The sequence below is a fragment of the Tetrao urogallus genome (assembly GCF_951394365.1).
Source record: "Tetrao urogallus genome assembly, chromosome: 5".
In the NCBI taxonomy this organism is placed as follows: domain Eukaryota; kingdom Metazoa; phylum Chordata; class Aves; order Galliformes; family Phasianidae; genus Tetrao; species Tetrao urogallus.
This window is the reverse complement of record NC_136818.1, coordinates 2874249-2894282: the sequence shown is the minus strand read 5'-3', so window position 1 is coordinate 2894282 and position 20034 is coordinate 2874249. Positions and strand designations below refer to the sequence as shown.

The 20034-nt window shown below is 44.9% G+C and overlaps 1 protein-coding gene across 1 annotated transcript in view; it reads left to right on the top strand.

Moving 5' to 3' along the window:
* NFIA (nuclear factor I A) overlaps nucleotides 1-20034 on the top strand; it is a gene marked incomplete at both ends in the record, with an annotated part of 209037 nt that overhangs the window by 114607 nt on the left and 74396 nt on the right. The window contains 1 exon segment of the mRNA XM_079535386.1: nucleotides 11359-11424. Coding sequence (XP_079391512.1) covers nucleotides 11359-11424 — 66 coding nt within the window.

Sequence of the window (20034 nt, the reverse complement as noted above, 5' to 3'; positions counted from 1 at the left end):
CAATTTGTCTCAGAAATCACATTTTTCAAAACATACATGGAAGGCTTCAGTGCTGCCCCACCTGCTTAATTTTTCCAGCAGTTTCAGAAAAGGTGATGGGATTATTTGCGATTGCATGCAGTACAACAGACGTATGGAGTTCTTCATTCAACTTGCCACGGCGTTCCTCATTTCAGCTCCACAGCTTGGTGCTATTCTATAATAAATTGACCGCAATGCAGAGATTCTGCAAGTAGCTCCTGAACCCTTCCAGCATGCTTTCCTTTCTATAAAACCATGCGTTGTTATCATTCGGACTGAATTGCATCCTTCTTTGTATTCCTGCATGCAGAATGCAGTCCGACTGAGGTTCCAGGAAATGCTTGAGCAGAATCTCAGCTCTGGGCAGTGACAGACTTCATGGTGTTGCGTTCTCTCAGTGCAATATGATAAAGGCCTGCACACGTCTGCCGTGCCAGCACGTGTATGTATGGGAATACTGTTCAGAATGGCAGAGGAAATACTCAAAAGTCAGTAAGGTGGTTACGTTTGGTCTGGTTTTTATTTTTGGACAACTGCTTTATTTCTTTTGAACAGTCGACTTCTAGGTGAACCCTTTTCCAAATGTAACATGGTACCTCTTACTTTTTTGGAAGGTTTGTTCCATTTAAAAAAAAAAAAAATCAGTCGTGTTTTTAGCCAGGCAGCGTTAGCTTGCTTTGTCCAAGTGGAGTTCTCAGCCTCGGTAGCGTGGTGCTTGCTAAAAGGCACATGCGACAAAGCATTAAGTACAACAGAATATTCCTTTGCAGGATTCCCTTTGTTGCAGACATTATTTATGACATTTTAGTCAATATTTGCATGGCAGACTGTCCAAAATTATTTTGTTTTAGGCACATCACTGATAACTGGACCCATACTCTTTATCATTCTTTTACATTCATTAGTCACTCTGTAGTGTTTTTAACATTTTAAAACACTCATGCAATTCAAAGGGAAATAGATTTCAGCCAAAACGCCTTCAAAATTATCTTTTTTCCTTTGAGTTATTCAGCGATTTTTAACACTTCGTATGTTTGATGTTTTTTTCTTTAGTCTCAGCAAGGCAAAGTTTTTGCAGGCTTTGACTGTGCTAAAGATAGTATTGTGATAGAAAAAAGAAAAAAAAAAAGGGAGGTAAACTGAACTTAATGTGAAAATGTTATCAGAGGTGGCGTGAGGTGTAGCCAGCCGCAGAAACTGGCTATTTGCCTTCTGTGTAAAGGGTACTTTCAAATAAATAAATAAATAAATGAAAGGAATACAACAAAACTAATTAGCAGATATTCTAATGCAAGAAAATGTTGCTGTTAGTAAAGTTTCTTCAATATGCCAGAAAGCAGATGGTGGCAATGGAATAGCGTTTTCTTTTGCCAGCTTTTCTATATGCTTTCTAAACCTGCAAGAGCTTTTGCTATTCAGTATTCAAATTTCTGACACTCTATGATCTTTTTCATCTTAAAACAGAAATAGAAATTGAAACTTAAAAATGTAATCAAGTCAAGCTGTCTGTTCATCGGATCATAACCATGGCTTTAAAAGTTTGATTAAAATTTTGTCTACACAATGCAGTTACGGGTTTTGAGAGCGCTGGGCTTTTCTGCTTTTCATTTTCTTCCTCAAAATTTGGCTTTGCAGGGTTGGGACCAAGTGGAAATAGATTTTAGGTGACATTTCCAGAGCCAACAATTTAATCTGAATCTTTTTCAATGTGTATATGGAGGAGGGAGTCCAACCTCACAGCTACAAATCCAACTACTTTGTATATTTGTAAGGACCTGCAGCCCTTTGAGATGTAGGTATGGCTCCCTTTCTCCATCATTTGTGGCTGTGGTACCTTAGATTTTGCTGGAACACAGTGTGGTACTGAGCTTGCAGTATGTTGCTTCTCTCAGCGTTTTAACTTGAGCTTCTACTTGCGTGGCTTACAAATCCAGCAGAACACAGGACCAGGAGGCTGCCTACCAAAAGACTGCTTTTTTTCCACCCGAGTCTGTGTTGTTGATGCCAACATGATACTGATGCAACAAAACACGTCCTGATTTTTATGGTAATTCTCTGTTCTTCTTCTCAGTCTGCAATATTGTGAGTAGAAACACATCCGTGGAGCAGCAATTGGTGGCAGTTCTTTGTGGGCAGAATCCTATGACTTCAATTTGGGAAAGGCTTTGGGCTGGTGGCAGTATTTCTGCAATTATTTTCAGAAACCAGGCAAGAGAGAGTAAGGTAGACAGGGAGGAAAGGGAGCCATCAAGCAGTTTTTTTCTGCTGTATAATTTTATATATCTGAGTGTGTTTTTGCCAGCAGTTTAATTTTGGCGAAGGCTTAAGAAAACCTGAAATGGAAATTTTTCGCATGCCACGTTGAACTCCTTGGAGTGCACGGAACAAGGAAAAGACATCTGCCAGAAGAGAAAAAAAAAATTAAAAATTGCTGCTATAACCAAATATGTACTTACCATGGGCTGAAATGGGAGCCAAGAGGAAAGGTGTCAGGTACACCAAAATGAAAGGGAATTGTGAAAGCGGGGTGGCGAGTGCAGATCCCTAATAAAAAATAGACACCTGAACTTTGTTCAGATTGCCCCATCTGCAACTTGGTCTTAGCGTTATTGAAAAAAACTCTGTGAAATATTGGTTCACCTTTTCATTATTCCTTAAATAATCACGCCTATTTTTATTATCAACATTAACTTTCCTTGTTTGAAACGGGGTAATCCTTAATAGGAGAAATGGCCCCATTTCTCCCATTCGAAGTATTATTTGTTCTGTTTGATGTATGGATTCCTACCTGAATCCTGTCTTAGGAGTAACAGCGCACCTGCCCTTCGGGCTGGCAGAGCAGGAGGCTGGGGCTGTGCCCGCTCTGACTGCCTGGTGAGGGCTTTTCTCTGTTGTTGCTGGCTGGGAAGGCTTGGACGGCTCTGGCTGTGGCAGAACTTAGCAAGAGGCAGGGCTGAAATCTGGGAACGCTGTGATGGTGTCCAGAAACAGCTCGCTTATTAGTGAGATGCGAGAAAGGCGAGCTTTGGAAGCCGCTGCAGAATGCTGGGCTCATTGTCAGGGAGTGCTTTTATTTGGGTTTGGAATCAGAGCAGTTCCCTTATTCCTGCCTGCCAGGGATAAGCCTTGAGCCTCCCCGTGCCCACAGCTCGGCACTTTCGCCAGGGCAGGGCAGCCCGAGCACAGCATGGAAGGATGGAGCTAGGCACAAGGAGAGCTGGGAGCGCCCTGCCCCATGTCCCATGAGGACAAATTTGCCACAATAAATAAATAGCAAGGGGGTGATGAGTAGAGATTAATTGGGGGAACATACTACAAGCAATGGAGCCTCACCATATGGTGGGTATAATCCTGCTTTGCTGATGTTACTTTACTCAGCAGCGTAACATTGCATAGAGGCTGACCAGGAGACTTCTAGCAATGCGACCCGGTCTGCTCTTCACTGTTGCATCTCCACATGCCCTTATGTGTGATATAAGGCATTGCAAAAACTACCTAGTGGCCACTCTCACTGTTGTTACTGTTTGGTTGAGTTAGGCAATGCTCGAGGAAGAAATGTAGAGATTATAGAATCATAAAGGTTGGAAAAGACCTCAAAATACTGAGCACAAAATGAAGTGCAAGAGAAAGCTAAACTGGAAATATCCCTTCTAGGTGACTTTGGCCCCACTCTAATAAGCACTTTTCTCAGCAGTGTGCTGAAGGCTTTCTGGGTGAGCTGTGGCAGCGCCGTTGAGGTGGACGTGGTGCTCCTGGCTTCTTCCTCCTCCTGGAGGTGCTCTAGAGGTGAATCGCTTCACCTCTGTGTGCCCCCAGCCCTTGGCGAAGCAGGCACGGTTACACTCACCTTTCCCACAAAGGTGCCGTAAAGCTTTGCTTAATGTTAATAAGATGTTTTAATTTCCAGGGTAAAAGGACGTTCTATAAATACACATTAGAAGTAGTAATAGTTTTAATGGATGCCATTATTTTATAACAGTGCTTTTCTAGTTTGAGAAATTTTTTACCGGTTTGCGATTATTACAGAGCCCGTTTTTGTTAATTAAAGATTGACATTCGGGCAAAATGTGCAGAATTGTTCTATAAATTCCAGTCGGTGTGTGCTGAGCATGCCCAGCACCCGCTCTCCTGCACTCGGGGACCGTCAGTGCAGCCCTTCAGCTCTTACAACAACTCCTTGCTGCCCGTGCTTGCGAGTTTGATGGCTCCTAAATAGAATGGTTCAAATATTTCAAAGCACTTGAGATTCGTATAGCGCGAAGCAATTTAAAATTATTGTACTGCAATTAATTTTAAATAACTGAGCCCTGCATATGTCTAGAAACCCATACAGATCCAAATGGAAGCTCTCTAAAAATTGAAATGATTCAATAAATTTAAATCACTCTGAAGAAATGGATGTAAGTGCTGTAAATCATTGTGTGAGGGGGATAGGCAAATTTTGTAGAAGTGAATCTGAGGGTAGAGACTCTAATTAGATTTCTTATTTTGGGGTTTATGGCAATGAAATGTAGGTTAATTTATATTTCCCAGGGATACGAGGGCAGCTCGTGTTGATCCATATGGTTCCTTGTAGCTCGTACATAGGCTGCTTTTTTTTTATTTCCCAAGATTACTGAAACTTAGCAATCCAACTTTGCACATATATTTTTTTTCGGTTACAAATATCTTTCCCTCCAAATCTGTATAAAAAGACATGAGAAAAAATATTGGCCCACAGCTAGAAATGCCAAATGTATTTTTAAACGCAGCTAAAAAAGCGCTGCCGAGTCCAACGCCGTGCGGCGGAAAGGAACGCTCTGTGGAGCCGGGCTGCTCCGTGGAGGTGAATTTTCCTGAGCCCAGATCAGCGATCCAGGTACGAGCTGTGTCTGCAGACACCAAACTGGATTACTGCCCGGTGGCCGCTCCTGCTGGCGGCGCGTTCTCTCCTTGCCTTGCAGATAGATCAGAAAGATGCTATCTAGTGCAGGAAGGCCAGTAGGGATCCTGATGGCGGAAGTCATGCTCCTTCTCCTGGCTCCAGAGAGGACAGCGGTGTGTTCTGCTGTGGCTCTGGGACCAGACTCCCCTGGCACTGTGGCCAGGACCCCTCCAGCTTGGCCGCCGGCACCTGGCAGGGCCCTCGGCACAGAGCTGTGGGCAGTGGTGTCCTTGGGACTTATCCGTGCCTGGTGGGTGCTTCCGCACGGTGGGCAAGAGGGGCCCTTCCGCAGGGCCTTCCTCAGGGCCTTACCTTACTTTTAGACAGTTGTCATTATCTTTGTCTAAAGGTCATGGCTAAATTGAATAAAAGGAAAGCTGTGTGTTCCTGTCGATGCACAATGGCAGTATTGACTTTCCTAATCCAGTTTGCTGAGGGGTGAGAGAATTAAATTAGATATCTAAGCACAGAAATTGAGAGCCTTTGAAAACAAAGATAAGGAGACAGCCTGTATTTTCCTTTTCCTGGGAGCTCTGGGCTCAAGATTTTGCAGGTGTGTCATCTGATCCATGGCTTGCATCGATCAAAACTGTGCCAATGCATATTTAATTAGCAAGGGGACCCTGGATGCATTATGGCCATCATCCCCATATTGAATGGACTGTCAGACTTGGTGAATGCCTCCCCACCCCCCCGCCTCGTTGTTTGGGGAGCTTCTGCATTTTGTCTGAGCAGCTAAAAGTTTCTTTGTTTTTAGCTGGTGATGCATACAGCACCGCTGAGGAGAATACAAACAAGTAAAGTCCTAAAGTGTTTATTTTGTCTAGGAAAAAGGGCTGAACCGATTGCGGTCCTTTGGGTAACGGATTTTTGTATCTCTCGGAATTGAAAAAAAAACACGCTCGCATGATGTTTACTTTAGGAATATTTTATTATAACAAATAAAATCTGCGCCATGGGATTTCTTAAGGAAGCCTTTGATGACGATTTGAATTAAGTCAAAATTAACGTTTGCTACTGCAAAGGAATAAATAGAAAACGTTCCAGAAATGAATCAGTAAGCAGGAATCAAAGGCTGTAAACCGTTTTAAAAACAAACATTTAGAAGTGAATCAAATACTCGTTTGTAATATCAAGGAACAAATATGGGAATACAGAGATTCCCCGCGTTCTGGGCTATCGCACGATAGCAGTAAATCATTTATGGGCTGGAGAGAACAAAGAAAGTTGATTTAAAACAGAACCGCGTCGGTACGGCACAGGGGTCCCATGTCCTCCTGGCGGAGTTCCCCGTTGGTCCCAGTGCTGGGAGGGAGGGCACCCGAAGCCCCGCGTCCCGAGGAGCTCACCCGGCGCTTTGTCTGCGCCCACCGTGCCACAAAGGCGCTGCCTGGCAGACAGATGCGGCGCGCCCGGCGTGCGCACAATGCCGAGCAGCAGACTGCGGGCACATGGCTGGGTCCCATTCAGGCTCATCAGCATAGTCTAGCTGGCTGTTTTGTTGCTAGTCTGCTTACGGGGTGGCTTAGGAGCGTCTTGCCGGTGGAGTAACAAGGAGTTTTTTTTTTGGCCACAAAAGTTTTGTGGCAAGGGCTCATGGGAAAATCATTTGCATACATCTTGTTACAAAGGCTGACTACTTCCTGGCTTAGACAAAGTGTTGCCTGATAAACAGACTTAACACACAAATGTCTGTCTGGAATAAACAACAGCAAGCTTTGATTTACATTTCCATTATCAAAGATAATCTCTTTCCCAGTGTACAGGAATTAAGACTCCTTGCCCGATAGAAACCAGGCTGCCATGGTGGGGTCTCACCACCGCCAACCCATGTGTGTCAGCCAGAGGGACGCGGTGCTGTCCGGGCACAATGGGCCCGGCGAGCTGTGCGTGTGACGGTGCGGCGTGTGACAACGGGGCGCTTTGAACTCCCTGCAAAAGTTGGCTTGAAAGCAATGGCTGGAGCTCAACGGAGAGCCAGGCCTTCCTGAAGTGAAATAGTAGTAGCCACCGAAATAGCCATAAATAAGAACTGCAGCATATACAGAGCGGTGCATGCGTGTTTACATTATAATGTATAATGAAGGGAAAGTGAGTGTAAAAAGCCTCGGTCCTATTGCTGGTTTCTGTTTGTAAATCCCTTAAGCTCACCACGTAAGGTTGTATATAAAGGAACATGATTTAGATTTTTATTAAACATATATAAATCTTTGGTGGAATCCGTGCCCAAAACTATAGATGAAAAATTTATTACATGAGCACAACCCAGCCATATAAATATTTTATTACAAATAGGACTCTGAAACTTGAATAAAATATGTCAGTTTATTATACAATATGTCGTGTCCCCCCCCAAACATGCGGAGAATGGAAAATGTAACCCGGGCACTTCCCAATGCGGGCTGCAGGATGGGCACAGCTCTCGGCATCACCGCCGTTGGCTTTGGTGCAATCTGCCATCACCGCCCATTCATTCGGGCACAACGCAGGATCGGCTCCTGCAGGTAGGAAGGGGTCCCTGATGGCACACCCAGGGCTGCTGTCTGGAAAGCACTCTGCACGTTTCCAAGAAAATGCCCTGTGTTCCCCAAGTCCCACTGCCAAGAAGTAGTTTAACGCTGGGAAGTGGCATAACGCTTGGTGCAGGATTTGTTTGCACCAACTCCTCACCGTCTGTGTCACGCTCTACAAAAAGAACAGCACTGTCGACACTGTTGACACTGGTCCTGTCCGCAGGCCAGACGTCCCTGGGAACGTTTCATTCTCTCCAAACAAAGCAGCGCTCCTCTCTGAGCCGCCAACCCCGCAGCCAGGCTGAGCCTCGCTCCGCTGCAGCCGAATCCGACGTGGTGTGGCGATGTGCAGGGCTTCCCCACAGCGGGGTCGGCGTCACCGCCCTGTGCACACCGGTAGCCTGGGAGCAGCCAGAGCAGAGCAGCAGGCAGAACAGGGCAGCCAGTGCTAGGACACCAGCCCCTTTTTTTTCCTTTACTCGTAATCGTACTTGCTTTGGGAGCAGAGAGTGGAATGTCTTTGACGTTGTTTTGATTGTTTCTTTTGATTGTTTCCCCATGGTTGCGGTGACGCCAGGTCTCTGTCCGCTGTCCTGGGCTCACATGTCCCTGCTCATGCTGCCGCCTCCAGCACAGGGAGAGTTAAGAGTTCCAGCAACCAACTTTTCTTCAACCGAAAAAAAGACCCCAAATAAAACCCGTTGAGCTATTCAAGGCTAAGCTCCCTTAAATATCCAACTAGATTCCTTGGTGATTTTTTTTTTTTTTTTTAAATCAGAATCCTAATAGTGGTCCCTCACTATAATATTTCCAACTCCATCTGAAATCATTTAAATCCTCCCCTTAATAACATGCACTTTATTGTAATATACAGATTCTTTGGCTTCCTACCAGCCTTCGCTTAAGGCACCAATGAAGCTCATTGCCGCAGGGGGCCATGGAATCGAGAGGGACTCGCATCTACTGTATATTTTGTTTTGTGTGTTTTCCAATGGCTCTAATTATTGCAGGTGGTAGAATTTAACTGGCAGTGTTGTTGCTAAAGAAAATAGGCATAAAGTGCGTACTGTTTTGCAGAGTGGCTATCAAATATATAGAAAGGAGAAAATCAAATGAATTGTTAAACCGCTCTATAGTAAGTGATTTTATTGATTTAATGCAAATGCTTATGAAAACGATCTTCCATTTATATCAATTATGTATGGGCAAAAATTAATTTATTCCTCCGGTCACCTGTTTGGCGCACTGACTCAGCAGGTCCGGCGTCCCCCTCCCACAGACCCGTGCCCGCAGAACACCAAACATTCACAAAATGGGGATTTTAAAGTTTCTGTGTGCAAAACAACAAAAAGGCCCCGACGGGAGTTCCTGCCAACTGCTGAAAAACAGTGAGTGGGCTGGGGAGGGTGCACCAGGCTGGTCCCAGGCAAGCCTGGAAAATACAGCGGCTCCGATTTTGCCAATCCTTTCACCATGTGGCGGCACATTTATATGTACCGGATCATCTGCGGCATCTGAATAAAATCAGGGAGACAAAATTCTGCATATAAACATTTTGGCTAAGTGCCTTCACTCAGGCTTCTTATCTGGGGTTTCCACAGGATGCCACCTTGCATAACAATGCGGAGCGCCTCGTGCCCAGGATGCGGGCTCGGTAGCCTTAACCATGGTCGCTGTTGCTAGATCCATTGGTTTTAATGCCACCTCGGCCTGCTTTGCTTTGCCCCGTCCCTCCCCAGGAAGGTTACTGCTGAAAGCTTTTGTTGTCTTTTTTAGAAATTAATATTTAATTTCAGCAGAAGGAACAGGTCTCAGGAAAACAGGAGTTACCAAAATGTCTCCCAGTAAGCCGAGTTACAAAAGAAAGTTAAAATTCAACATCCAAACAAATGTCCTGTGGACAGTGAAGCCTCTCTCTTGTCCCCAGTGTTGGGTTGGGAAGCAGCCCCCGGTGCACACAAAAGTACTTTGTTTCCCCAACGCGGGCGGTTGGGTTAGGGTTAGGGCTAGGGCCCCGTGTGTGCCCTGTAAAATGAAATGCACTGAATGTTGACTTTGAATGCCACGTAAATATTTTCCATTTCTAATACTTTACCTTTGTCTCTACCTTTGTGGCATGAGAGGCGGGAAGCTTCCTGGCACAATGCAGTGTCCAGAGCACAGCGGCAGCGTGCCCATCGCCTCCCCCTGCCACCCTCTTGAGCTTTGATAACCATAACCTCGAAGGTGAATATTTGAAACAAAATTGCAGAAGTAAGAATAAATTATTTTGTTGAGATCCATTGTAGAAATTATTGGAAATGATGAATATAAAAGAGAAGAACCAGACTCTGGGCATGTTGGGGAACATAGCAGTTTTTAGTGAATTTCACTGATTTTAAATTGAAACACCGGCATTGAAACTTAAATTGCTTGATATTCTGAATGTTTATATTCTGAAATTTATCAAAATTTGTTTTGTGAGCTTTTTTTTTTTTTTAACATGTAGATCTTAATTAATACAAGATTGTCCTCTAAGCTTCTGAATGATACCTAATGCGTACAGTCAGCAGGTAAAAAAAAAAAAAATTGAATATTTAAAATAGGCATTTTCTTTATAGTGCTCTGCAGTAATTAAAATCTTCATTTGCTTAAAAGCAAGGAACCTTTTTAAAGCAATAAATTAGCATCGCTTGACCCAAGGTCACTAGTAGTACTGCTTCTTCCAGCACTATTAATACCTCAAAGAAAAAGAAGGGGTGGTGTTATCACTCTGTTGCAATAGAAGTAAGATTTTCAATTTAATCACAGTGAAGTGTCATGACCTTTTGATCTTGCATTGACTTCTCACTGAAACGCGGTCAGATTTCAGACAGCTAATTCGAAGCTCTGCGGAGTCAAGGTGAAGGCAGAAAATGGGTTTGCCACGAGTGGAGGCGGTTTTGAGGCAGTAGCGAGTGGTTTCGGGTCCTGAGTTTTGGTTCACTGCAAAAAGTTTTTTGGACGGGCTCAAGAAATTACAAAACAATTTCTGGAGGAAAAAGAAAACCTGTATCAGCTAATTGCAAAACCAGTAATTTGAATTTGGTTGGTTGTTGTTTTTTAATATTTTTTCCCCACAGGTAAAGGGTCTATTTTTTCCAACTCTGAGCGTTAGAAATAATTCAGAAGGAAAACATTTTTTGACTGAAGCTTCTACTCAGAATAATTCTCAAAGCAAAGAGGAGTCCTCATAACACAGAGTTCACAACGTGCAAAAACAGCAAGCCAGTCATATTTACACATATGCTCTTGTAGGACATTTTATTATTTTAGGCAAATCTGCTGTGGCTGTTGGAGGCCGTCGGCCGGGAGCTGTTGCTCCATTCCCTGCTCGGGTCCCGCAGCGGTTCGCCCAGCGCCCGACCTCCGTTAGAGCAGCGCCGGTGCTCTGGGAGCAGTGGAACCACTGTGAAAGCATTTAACGAAACTCAGCTCTTCTGTCAGTTTTGCAGATTTTGTTTCAGAAACGGGTAGACAACAATCTCCACCACTCTGTAGTGTTGCTTGGTTACCTTTATATGCGAGCTCCAAAATCTGTTTTGAGACTTTACTATGTGTTGGATTAAGGCTCTGGTTTGTATACAACATAGAGGCTGCTTTATAAAACACATGTAGGAGAGTAGTTTAAATCTGCCTTTTCTAAAAAGAAGGATTCTCGCAGCTTAATTTATGCACACACACACCGAGCACTCTGCAGAGTGCCATAAACAAGATTCCCTTTTTTTTTTTCACCTAGGCACGGGACTATTGCATTATCATGTCCTGGTGCAACATTCCTGTCCTCAGTTTGTACTCTCAGCCTTTTGAGGAAGTCTGGCGCCTCTGATCTATTTTCCACAGCAGACCCTGTAATTTTTGGCTGTATTTTATGTTTTTCAGATTCAAGTCAATCTGAAAGTCCCAGCCAGCCAAGTGAAGCTGATATTAAGGACCAGCCAGAAAATGGTAAGTTCTTACCTGCTGCTCCTGCTTTGGGATATTAAAACAGCCCATATTTATAAAGATTTTTTCCTATGTCTAATATAAAAGCACTATTCAGAATAACTGACATGGGATAGCTGCAGATAGATTGTGTACTCTCCTCATAGCTCAGATGCTACTGTTTCACTAATCTAAAGTAGCATTTGTTTCTCCAGACCTGGAGAGAGAGGCTGGTTTTTTATTTTTTTTTTATTTTTTTCCTTTAGAAATCATTTAAATTAGGGAGATGCCATTAAAGAGCCTGCTGTATGCAACCCTCACCCTTATTCCTCCATAGCAAAGGCTTCCAGTCCCTGGGCCATGAGTCACAATTCTGCCCCCCCCCTCCCCTCCCCAGGGGTGTGTGCTTCATTGCTTTCATTTTTATTTGTGTGCTCTTAGCTTGGTTCCGTTTGTTGACGCTCTCACACAAAGTACCTAACTTTCTGTATGTGGCCAGCCATCACTGCAGAGCGTGGGATCTCAGGCAGTCCCACACAACAAAATGGTTGCTTTGAAATACGTTTCTGCAGACCCATTCTCTGCAGCAAAATCCCGCTGAACAAAACTGAGCAGCAGCCCCCCCTAACAGTACAGTTTCAGGGCACACCTGCAAACATCCCAGGCAGGTTCCTATTGCAGGAACGGCTTGGGTGCCAGCAGCATCGTCCATGCTGCGTCAGCGTGCTTTAAGGGCTGTGGATACTGTGGGTGAGCAGCACAGGGAGGCTCCACTGTGGCTCGTTGCGCCGCTCTCTCGGTCCATTTGCAAAAGTGGGATTTCAGGTGGCAGCTGCTGGGGCTTATTTGGAAGTTGTGCCAGGAGCGTGAATTTTGGGAACACTGATTTGTCTGAACTGGGACAGATTTAAATTAGAAGCAATAGCTTGTGCTGAACCAATGGCATCTGTTGTAAAACAGGCTGAAAAAAATAATTTGATAATAGCAAATTTGTGTATGTGAAAGTATAGGCTACTTGTGCTTTTTGTGTTTAAGTGAGGTGGACCTCACTCAAGCAGGTTCCATTGGCCCATGGGCAATGGATATTTTCTCTAACACATCTAGGACGTAGAAATGACGCCTCCCAAAGTGAGAGTGAGATAAGCATCTATTATTAATAACTTTTCTTGACTTTGTAACCAGGCATATAACAAGATCTGAATGTAGAAGGGAAACCCATTGTACTGTAGCTCATACGCAGAACTGAAGAACTTGTGTGGATGGTTTGAGACTCTGAAACCTGCCACCATTCCGGGGACATTCAAATCCACTATTGTGGAAATCTGTAATAACACAAATGTGATTGCCCTTTCGGAGGGCAGCCGACTGCTTTTGCCTGCAGCCCTTGCAGGGCATCCCTAGAGCTGCATGTGTGGTGAGTGTGCTTTTTGAGGACTGTATCGGGCACTGGCCGAGCTGCACGATGAGGTGAGGCTGAAAGGCTGTGTTAGATCAGGACTGCATTTGGACCAGAGTTTCAATGGCAGATAAAGTTGAGGAAGAGGTTCAGGTCCATGAAAACTTAGGAGTGCATGTCATAGGATGTGGAGCACAGGGCCCATTGAGCTGTTATGATTTTGGCTTTGGGGGTTCCCATGTTTTCCTCGCATTGAAATACAAAAGGTTTCGTGTTTTGATGGGTTTCATACTGCTCTTCTCTAAGTATACCATCTTAAAACATTTTTGTTGTTGCTGAAAGACAGTGCCTAATTTCTCTTATCAATCCTGTTCACAGAAATTCTAATTTGTAGCCAAAGGATTGTGAGGTTAAGCGAAGAACTGACTAAACTGTGATTTTTGTTCTGCCAATTCTGGGATTTTTTTTGTGTGGAGTATGTTGCCTATGTTTATTAAATCATATTTTAATTTAGAATGCATTAGGCACCAAGCATGTTATTATTTCATGTTTAGATAATTTTCTTTCACAGCTATTAAACCACAGTTCTTCTTACCCTGCAGTTTCTCGGTCTTAAGGAAGCTCGTTACAGCCAGCCCAAAAAGCAGCGATGTCAGTGTTTAATAATGTAAAATCTGTAAAAGCCTAGTGAAATGAAATATCTCTGTTTTGGAGCCTGAGCCTTCCTTGTAAAACAAGCTTTTAGTGAATTCTTGGAACTTCGTTGGTGACCTGTGAGAGGGACTTTTCTTAATAGACACGAGAGAGATTTTTCTTTTTCTCATTTTTACTGAAGGGTATTTTTTTTCCCCACTGCAGCAGAATCTTCCTGACTGCTGAGGCACCTTTTGCAGTGCCCGTGTGGGAGGTTTTCTTTACCAATGCAGCCAAGGCAGCCCGCTGGCCCTGGAGGGGCTGCTCCCCCTGTGCGGCCGCCGTGCTCACGCTCAGCACACGCAGCCCCCAGCCTGCAGCGCCCGGCTTGTAGATCAACACGGATCTGCAGCTCTTATCTACCGAACGTGAGGATGAAAGCAAAACTGCGGGCTTTAGAAAATGAAAAACTGCACGCACAGGAACGGACACAATAAATCATATTAACTGCGTTGTTCTGCACTTGCTGCAGACCCACTTCCACGAGGCCTGATCCAACTCCCTCCGGAGTCGCTGGGAGCCTCGTAATTGATTTTACTGAGAGTGGGAATGAGCCCACACAGGGAGGAGGAGTTGTTGTTTTTGGGTTTTGGTTGGTTTTTGTTTTTTTTTTTACAATCAAAGAAAAATGCTGTTGTGAATAATCTTATTCCCACTGATGCTAACAGCAGAATGACCAGATTGAGGGCAGGTTTGGAGTCATTTTGCACGTGTTTCTGTAAGGCACAAAGAAGCATATCGATTAAGCACTGCCTTTTACATGCATGCATTCCTTCATTTTAAAAAAATAAATCTTTAAAGGCCTTGTGAGGGTTATACAGCCTCTCTACTTGCCTGTTAATATCCTTTCTGTTCCACTCCATAAATTCTAGAGCTATTTATTATACACATATATTTTGCATACCTTGAGTAATGTAGGTTCAAAAGGGTCAGCTATACAGCCCTGAAAAAGAAGGCCTCCTACTACAGATTTTAATTTATCATTTTAATTTGTCTGTGTTATTTAGAAAAACCTGTATATCTAACCTTCATTCAAGTGAAGTTCATGAGGAGAAAAAAAAAAAAAGCTTTTATTTCTTGGAGCCACCCCTCTTTTCTAGTGGGTTTTACAGTTGCATTTTATGGAGCAGAGTCATCACAGAGAGAGTCACAGAATCATAGAATCATAGAATGGCTTGGGTTGAAAAGGACCACAGTGATCATCTGGTTTCAACCCCCTGCTATGTGCAGGTCGCCAACCACCAGACCAGGCAGCCCAGAGCCACATCCAGCCTGGCCTTGAATGCCTCCAGGGATGGGTTGGAGAGAGAAGATGGTGACAACTTCTGCTCTCAGTGGTGGCTTTAACTCCGCCTCTAACCTGTTCTTTGGCCTTTGTGAAGCCAGAATAATTTTCAGGAGGCCGCTTACCTGATTGCTACTGCAAGAAGTTGTAGAAATGTTAAGAATTTCATTTTTTTGAAAGAGTAGCCAGTACGATGGTCATGCAGAGCAAGCACGCAGGCAGGACAGGGCTTAGTCATGGGTGCATGGCTCCATGCCTTGTCTTGGAACTGGGCAGAAAGCTGATCCCTTTGGCCCCTTAACATGGGAAAGAGCTCAGGGAGAGGAAGAAAACCTGAATTTGCCCATTTGTCATGTGGGCGAGGAAGTTTGCAGGAGGGATGTGGAAAGAAGCAGGGTGCTTCATTTGAAAGGCAGGAGCAGGGTCAGGTGCCCTGATACTTTGCTCAAATGATTTATTTTTTTTTTTGACCAGCTGGGTGGAACACCCGCGTGGAAAATTCCCCACTTTTGTAGTTGCCTAATGGTATGTAAAAGCTTCATTTCAGTTGGCACTGCAAAGTGATTTTGCAATTCTCCCAATCAAAAAAAAAATAAAATAAATTAAAAAAAAAATCAATTTTAAGAGCTCATTAAATGCACTGGTTTGGGGTCATCTTTTAGAAACAAACTATTTTTCAGTGAATCGAGGATGACAAAATGGGCAGTGTGCTGTAGTGAAGGGACTGCCTGCCTGGGGATCAGCAGCAACTGATTCTCAGGCTCAGCACTGGGCTCAGCACTGGGCTCTCTCTTAGGCATTTATTCTTCCTTTCAGTCGTGGCAACGGCTATCGGATAGGTTTTCTTTTTTGTAAGCAGGATTATTTTAAACTTCTGTGAAGAACTTCTCAGTCTCTCTGTCTGCAACAGGGGATGTTTGTGACCGTGGTACGACAAATCAGATCCTGCTCTGCTTCGGTAGGGGTTTGGAGCTGGGGAAGGGCACAGCCTGCACAGGGCCGTGTCACTGCTGTACCTGGTGGCAGTGCGGAGTGGTGGCACTGCAGAATTAATGCTGCGTGCAGCAGAGGAACGCTGCGTCATCCGCTGCAGACAAGTGATGTTTCTGGAGCATGTGTTACTGCGATTCGCTAACTCAGAGTCGGGAGCACACCACTTTAATTGTAGATTAGCGAGTTCTTTTTAAAGAAGTTGGTAAATTCTCCCGTTTCAAGTGAGCGAGACAGCATAGCATTCATTATTACAGCTGATTACGACCGTGTGCCAAATTCACGGCTCAAACAATTTCTGTAGAGGGAGAGGCATTTATCTGAAAAATAAAAATGTTTAATGCTCAGACCAAATGCTTTTTAGTTTTAATGTATTCTTGCTGCTTTGAGCTACAAGTACCTTAACGGCACTGCAGGAAATGAAAGGCACATTGTTCTTTGTAACATTAAAAAAAAAAAAAAAGAAAGAAAAACAAGAAAAACAATGATGTACCGTAACTCACAGAACTCGTTTTTCAACCCTGCAGTAATTACACCGGACTTGTAAATATCATCTGTGAATTCTTCACGTAAGTAGGGCTGGACTCAGGTATAAAACCTCACAAAAAGGGTTTAGGTACATGCTTACTTTCCCGTGCCTAAAAGAATTAAGGAAGAAATGCTGCTCCTCCAGCAGGAGGGGAAGGCAGAGGCAGCAGTGCGAATGTGCAAAGAGCAGTTTGCAAAGAGCAGTTTCCTTTCCTTCTGTAGGTGCAGCCTGGGCAGGCCTGGCACAGCTTGAGCAGCAGGGGACTGTATGAAGCTTGGAAAATGCAGCAGCTACTTGGGGAACTGCCTCTGCCCTAGCTGCTGGGCTGCAGAGCCCCTTCCTATAGGCTCTCTTCTGGTCCCCATATCTGGTGTTTTTGCTTCACACAGCAAGAGGGCTGCAGCCAGCAGCCACTGAGGCTGTGGGTTGGGAGCTCAAGGATGCAAAGCTGCCATTCGAACTCTCCTCTGAGGCTGCCCTGCACAGAGAACACAGCTATGCTTTGTGGTTACCCCAACCGCTCGTCTACATTATAGCTTTAGTGGTAGCTCCAGTTCCTCCTACAGCCAAATCTGTCACTGTCTGAGTGACCAGCCACCTGGAGAGAGCAGGGCTGGGAGTTGTTCTCTGAGCACACGGTGCTGGGTCTGGTACTGTCATCTGGAGTGGCTGGCATTCCTGAAACACCTCATCTGCAGCACCAAACTGAGCCACGCCGAGAAAGTTTTCTGCCAGTGGGAGCTGCACACAGGATAGTACAGTAACAGCAGCTTTTATTAGTGCTCTTCTTCATAGAATCATTTGCATCCGCGTGTTATAAATGCAGGAAGACTCTCCTCTCTTGTTTACAGAGCAACACTGGAGAGTTATCACAGCCTGAGGGACTAATCTAAAATTAACTTTGCTTCAGAAAAAGCTTAAAAAAAAAAGCCCTTAGCATTTTCAATATGGAATCTCATAGCTGGCGACGAACCGAAAGCTCCTGGTGATGTCAGCTTGTTTGCACCTTTGCAAAATGCCGGGACCAAATTCTGAGCGGATTTGCACCCTCAGAGATGGGTGGTGAGCTGGGAGCAGCACGTTTTCTGGGCCTGAGGCTGTGACGGAGCAGCGGGGCCGTGCTGGGGTTGGTCTGTCCTGCCTGCTGCGGGGTCACAGCTTGACAGATAGGATAGAATAAGGGGGAATAGCTTTACATTGAAAGAGGAGAGATTCAGCTTAGATGTTAGGAAGAAATTCTTTACTCTGGGGGCAGTGAGACTGTGGCACTGCTGCCCAGAGGAGAGTGGGTGCCCCATCCCTGGAGGTGCTCAAGGCTGGGTTGGATGGGGCCTGGGGCAGCCCAAGCTGGTGGGAGCTCAATGATCTTTAAGGTCCCTTCCAACCTGAGCCATTCTGTGATTCCTCCAGCTCGAAAAAGGAATGTCTGGTTAGGTCCCACCTTTATGTCCTCACCGTGTAGAGATGCTGCATGTGGGCAGCTCTGAATGCTGGCATTTCCCAAGGAAACAAGAGTGGACGTGCCTGGTTATAAAATTATCTTCCATGTAATTTAGTTTTGCATTTTTTTGTTCTATTTCATTACAGATAGACTCCAACAAGAGCTAGAAGTACAATTTAATAATAGACCGGCATTCAACTCTATTTTCCAGCTAGTTTCATGACTTTTGAGGACAAGCATCTGAATAACTAGAAAAAAAAGCACCGTTTTAATCTGTATCACCATATTTTCATTGAGAGTCACGCACAAAGTCAAATGGTTTTGTGATCCAGATTGTCAGGCAGTACTTCACCATTTCCAGGATTTAGCAGGTGCTCAGCTGGGCTCGGGATTCAGCCTGCTTATCAGGAGCTGGCACTCTCTTGAGGGGACTCTGTGATGGCAACAGCAAAGGGTGTTGGCTGTCAGTCGGCAAGATAGGCGGTAGTCAGCCGGGGTCAGCTCTGCAGCCTCACTGGGCCAAGGGGAGAGTTTCTCATCAGTGACCTGCAGTGTCTGAGACCGAAGGATTGACAGAGGGCTTCAGTTTTCACTGCTGCTAGCCATTAACCTTCACAAGCAAAGCATTCCCACAAAAAAAAAAATCTTCCAAGGCGAGTATGACAGGAAATATTCAAAGCATGAAATGAATGCTTATAGCATGACAAAGCAGTGCTTGAAAGACATGAAACGTTCATTACGCTCAGAGTGGCAGAGTGCTGCAAAGGAAAGGAGGAATAAAAATGTAGCCAGGGTATATATTTTTATTTCAACATATGTGTGTACAGGAAAAAGGCAGTGAACCTTCCCAGTGGATAAGGTGCATAAATACAGCCACAATTATTCTCAGTCGTTTCAAAATATATTTGTACTCTGTTGCTCCATTCCATTCCTCTCCGCGTATATTTATCCACAAGATAACAGCAAGGGCCATGCTGAGGGCAGCATGGATGTGGGCTGGCCAGGAGCTCCCCCTGGGAAGCTGCCGTGCCGTGGTGAGGAGTGTTCCCCTCCCCGGTGCCGTGGGGCCGAGGCTTTCTGTGCCCCAGTTGATCCCCTGCCTGCAGTGCCAGCTCTGCGCGGTGCCTCGGGGCTGGCTGCGGTCCTCCCAGTTTTCACTGCAACCCATTTTTTCATAGGTCTTCTGGAGAGGTTTGCTGCTTAATTAAGAGCTGTGAGTTGGGTTGGGACGGTAATTGCTACCGCCTGAGCGGACCACAGGCTGGATGGAGGATGCTTCTGAATACCACGCCTGCCCACCAAGAGGCTGGGCACTTAGGGAAAGGAGTTTATTTGTGGTGTGGGCCTCATATTAATTTTCTTTCCAGTGGAGAAGGAAGTTTATTTGTGGGAAGAGACAGAATATGCGATGCCAAGGCGTGACTGTCAAAACAAAACCCTGAACCTACCTATTTGTCTTTCGATGTAAGAATTTCCTAATGCCTGTAATGTAAGACAAAGGGAAAATTTTACTTGCAGGAAAATTGCCTTCCACAATAACCAAGAAAAAAAAAAAAAAAAACACAAAACGCCCACGCCAGAGCAGCATGATCCAAAATGTGAACTTTTTACGCCTCCCCAACCTTCTAGGTTAGGCTTCCAACAAGTGATCTTTTATTATCAACATGATATACCCTTGACATAATTTGGCGCAGTAAAGCTTCTTCTGCTGAACTCGTGATTTCATTTACTAGATCTGATGAAAGTTCTGTGAACCAGGGTAAAATGTGATAATTAGTAGTTTAATTCTTATAGGGTGTGCGTATTAATTGAAAAGGCTTGAACTATAAATACAGGGCCTGTGGATGAAAGCACACTCTGAAATCAGTCGCTTACCCGAAGCATTCATTACTTGACATCTATTTAGGTAGCATCTCTGTGCAGCAGTGCCACTCGGCTCCGGCAGTGAATGGGAGCTCTACACTCAGCATCCCAGCAGCAGAATCTGCTCTGACAGCCTGCGGCCGCCCCGCCTTAGCCAAAGCATTGCCCTCTGTGGTCAGACCACTGGATGTAAAAAAAACTTGTGCTTGGGGCTGTGCTGTGCAGGGGAACTAGCGCAGCTCTGGCTCTTTCCCTGGGAAAGCTGCAGAAGGGCTGAATGCAGCACTTTGAGGCTGACACCTTGTGGGGTTCAGCTCCGCACATCTCGGGTCCCTGCCAGCCTGGCCCTTAGGACACTCCTTATCTCTGCCTACTTCCACACTTCCCTCAGTTATAGCAGGGGCCATCGCACCTAAACCCAAGGCTGGTCCTGTGGC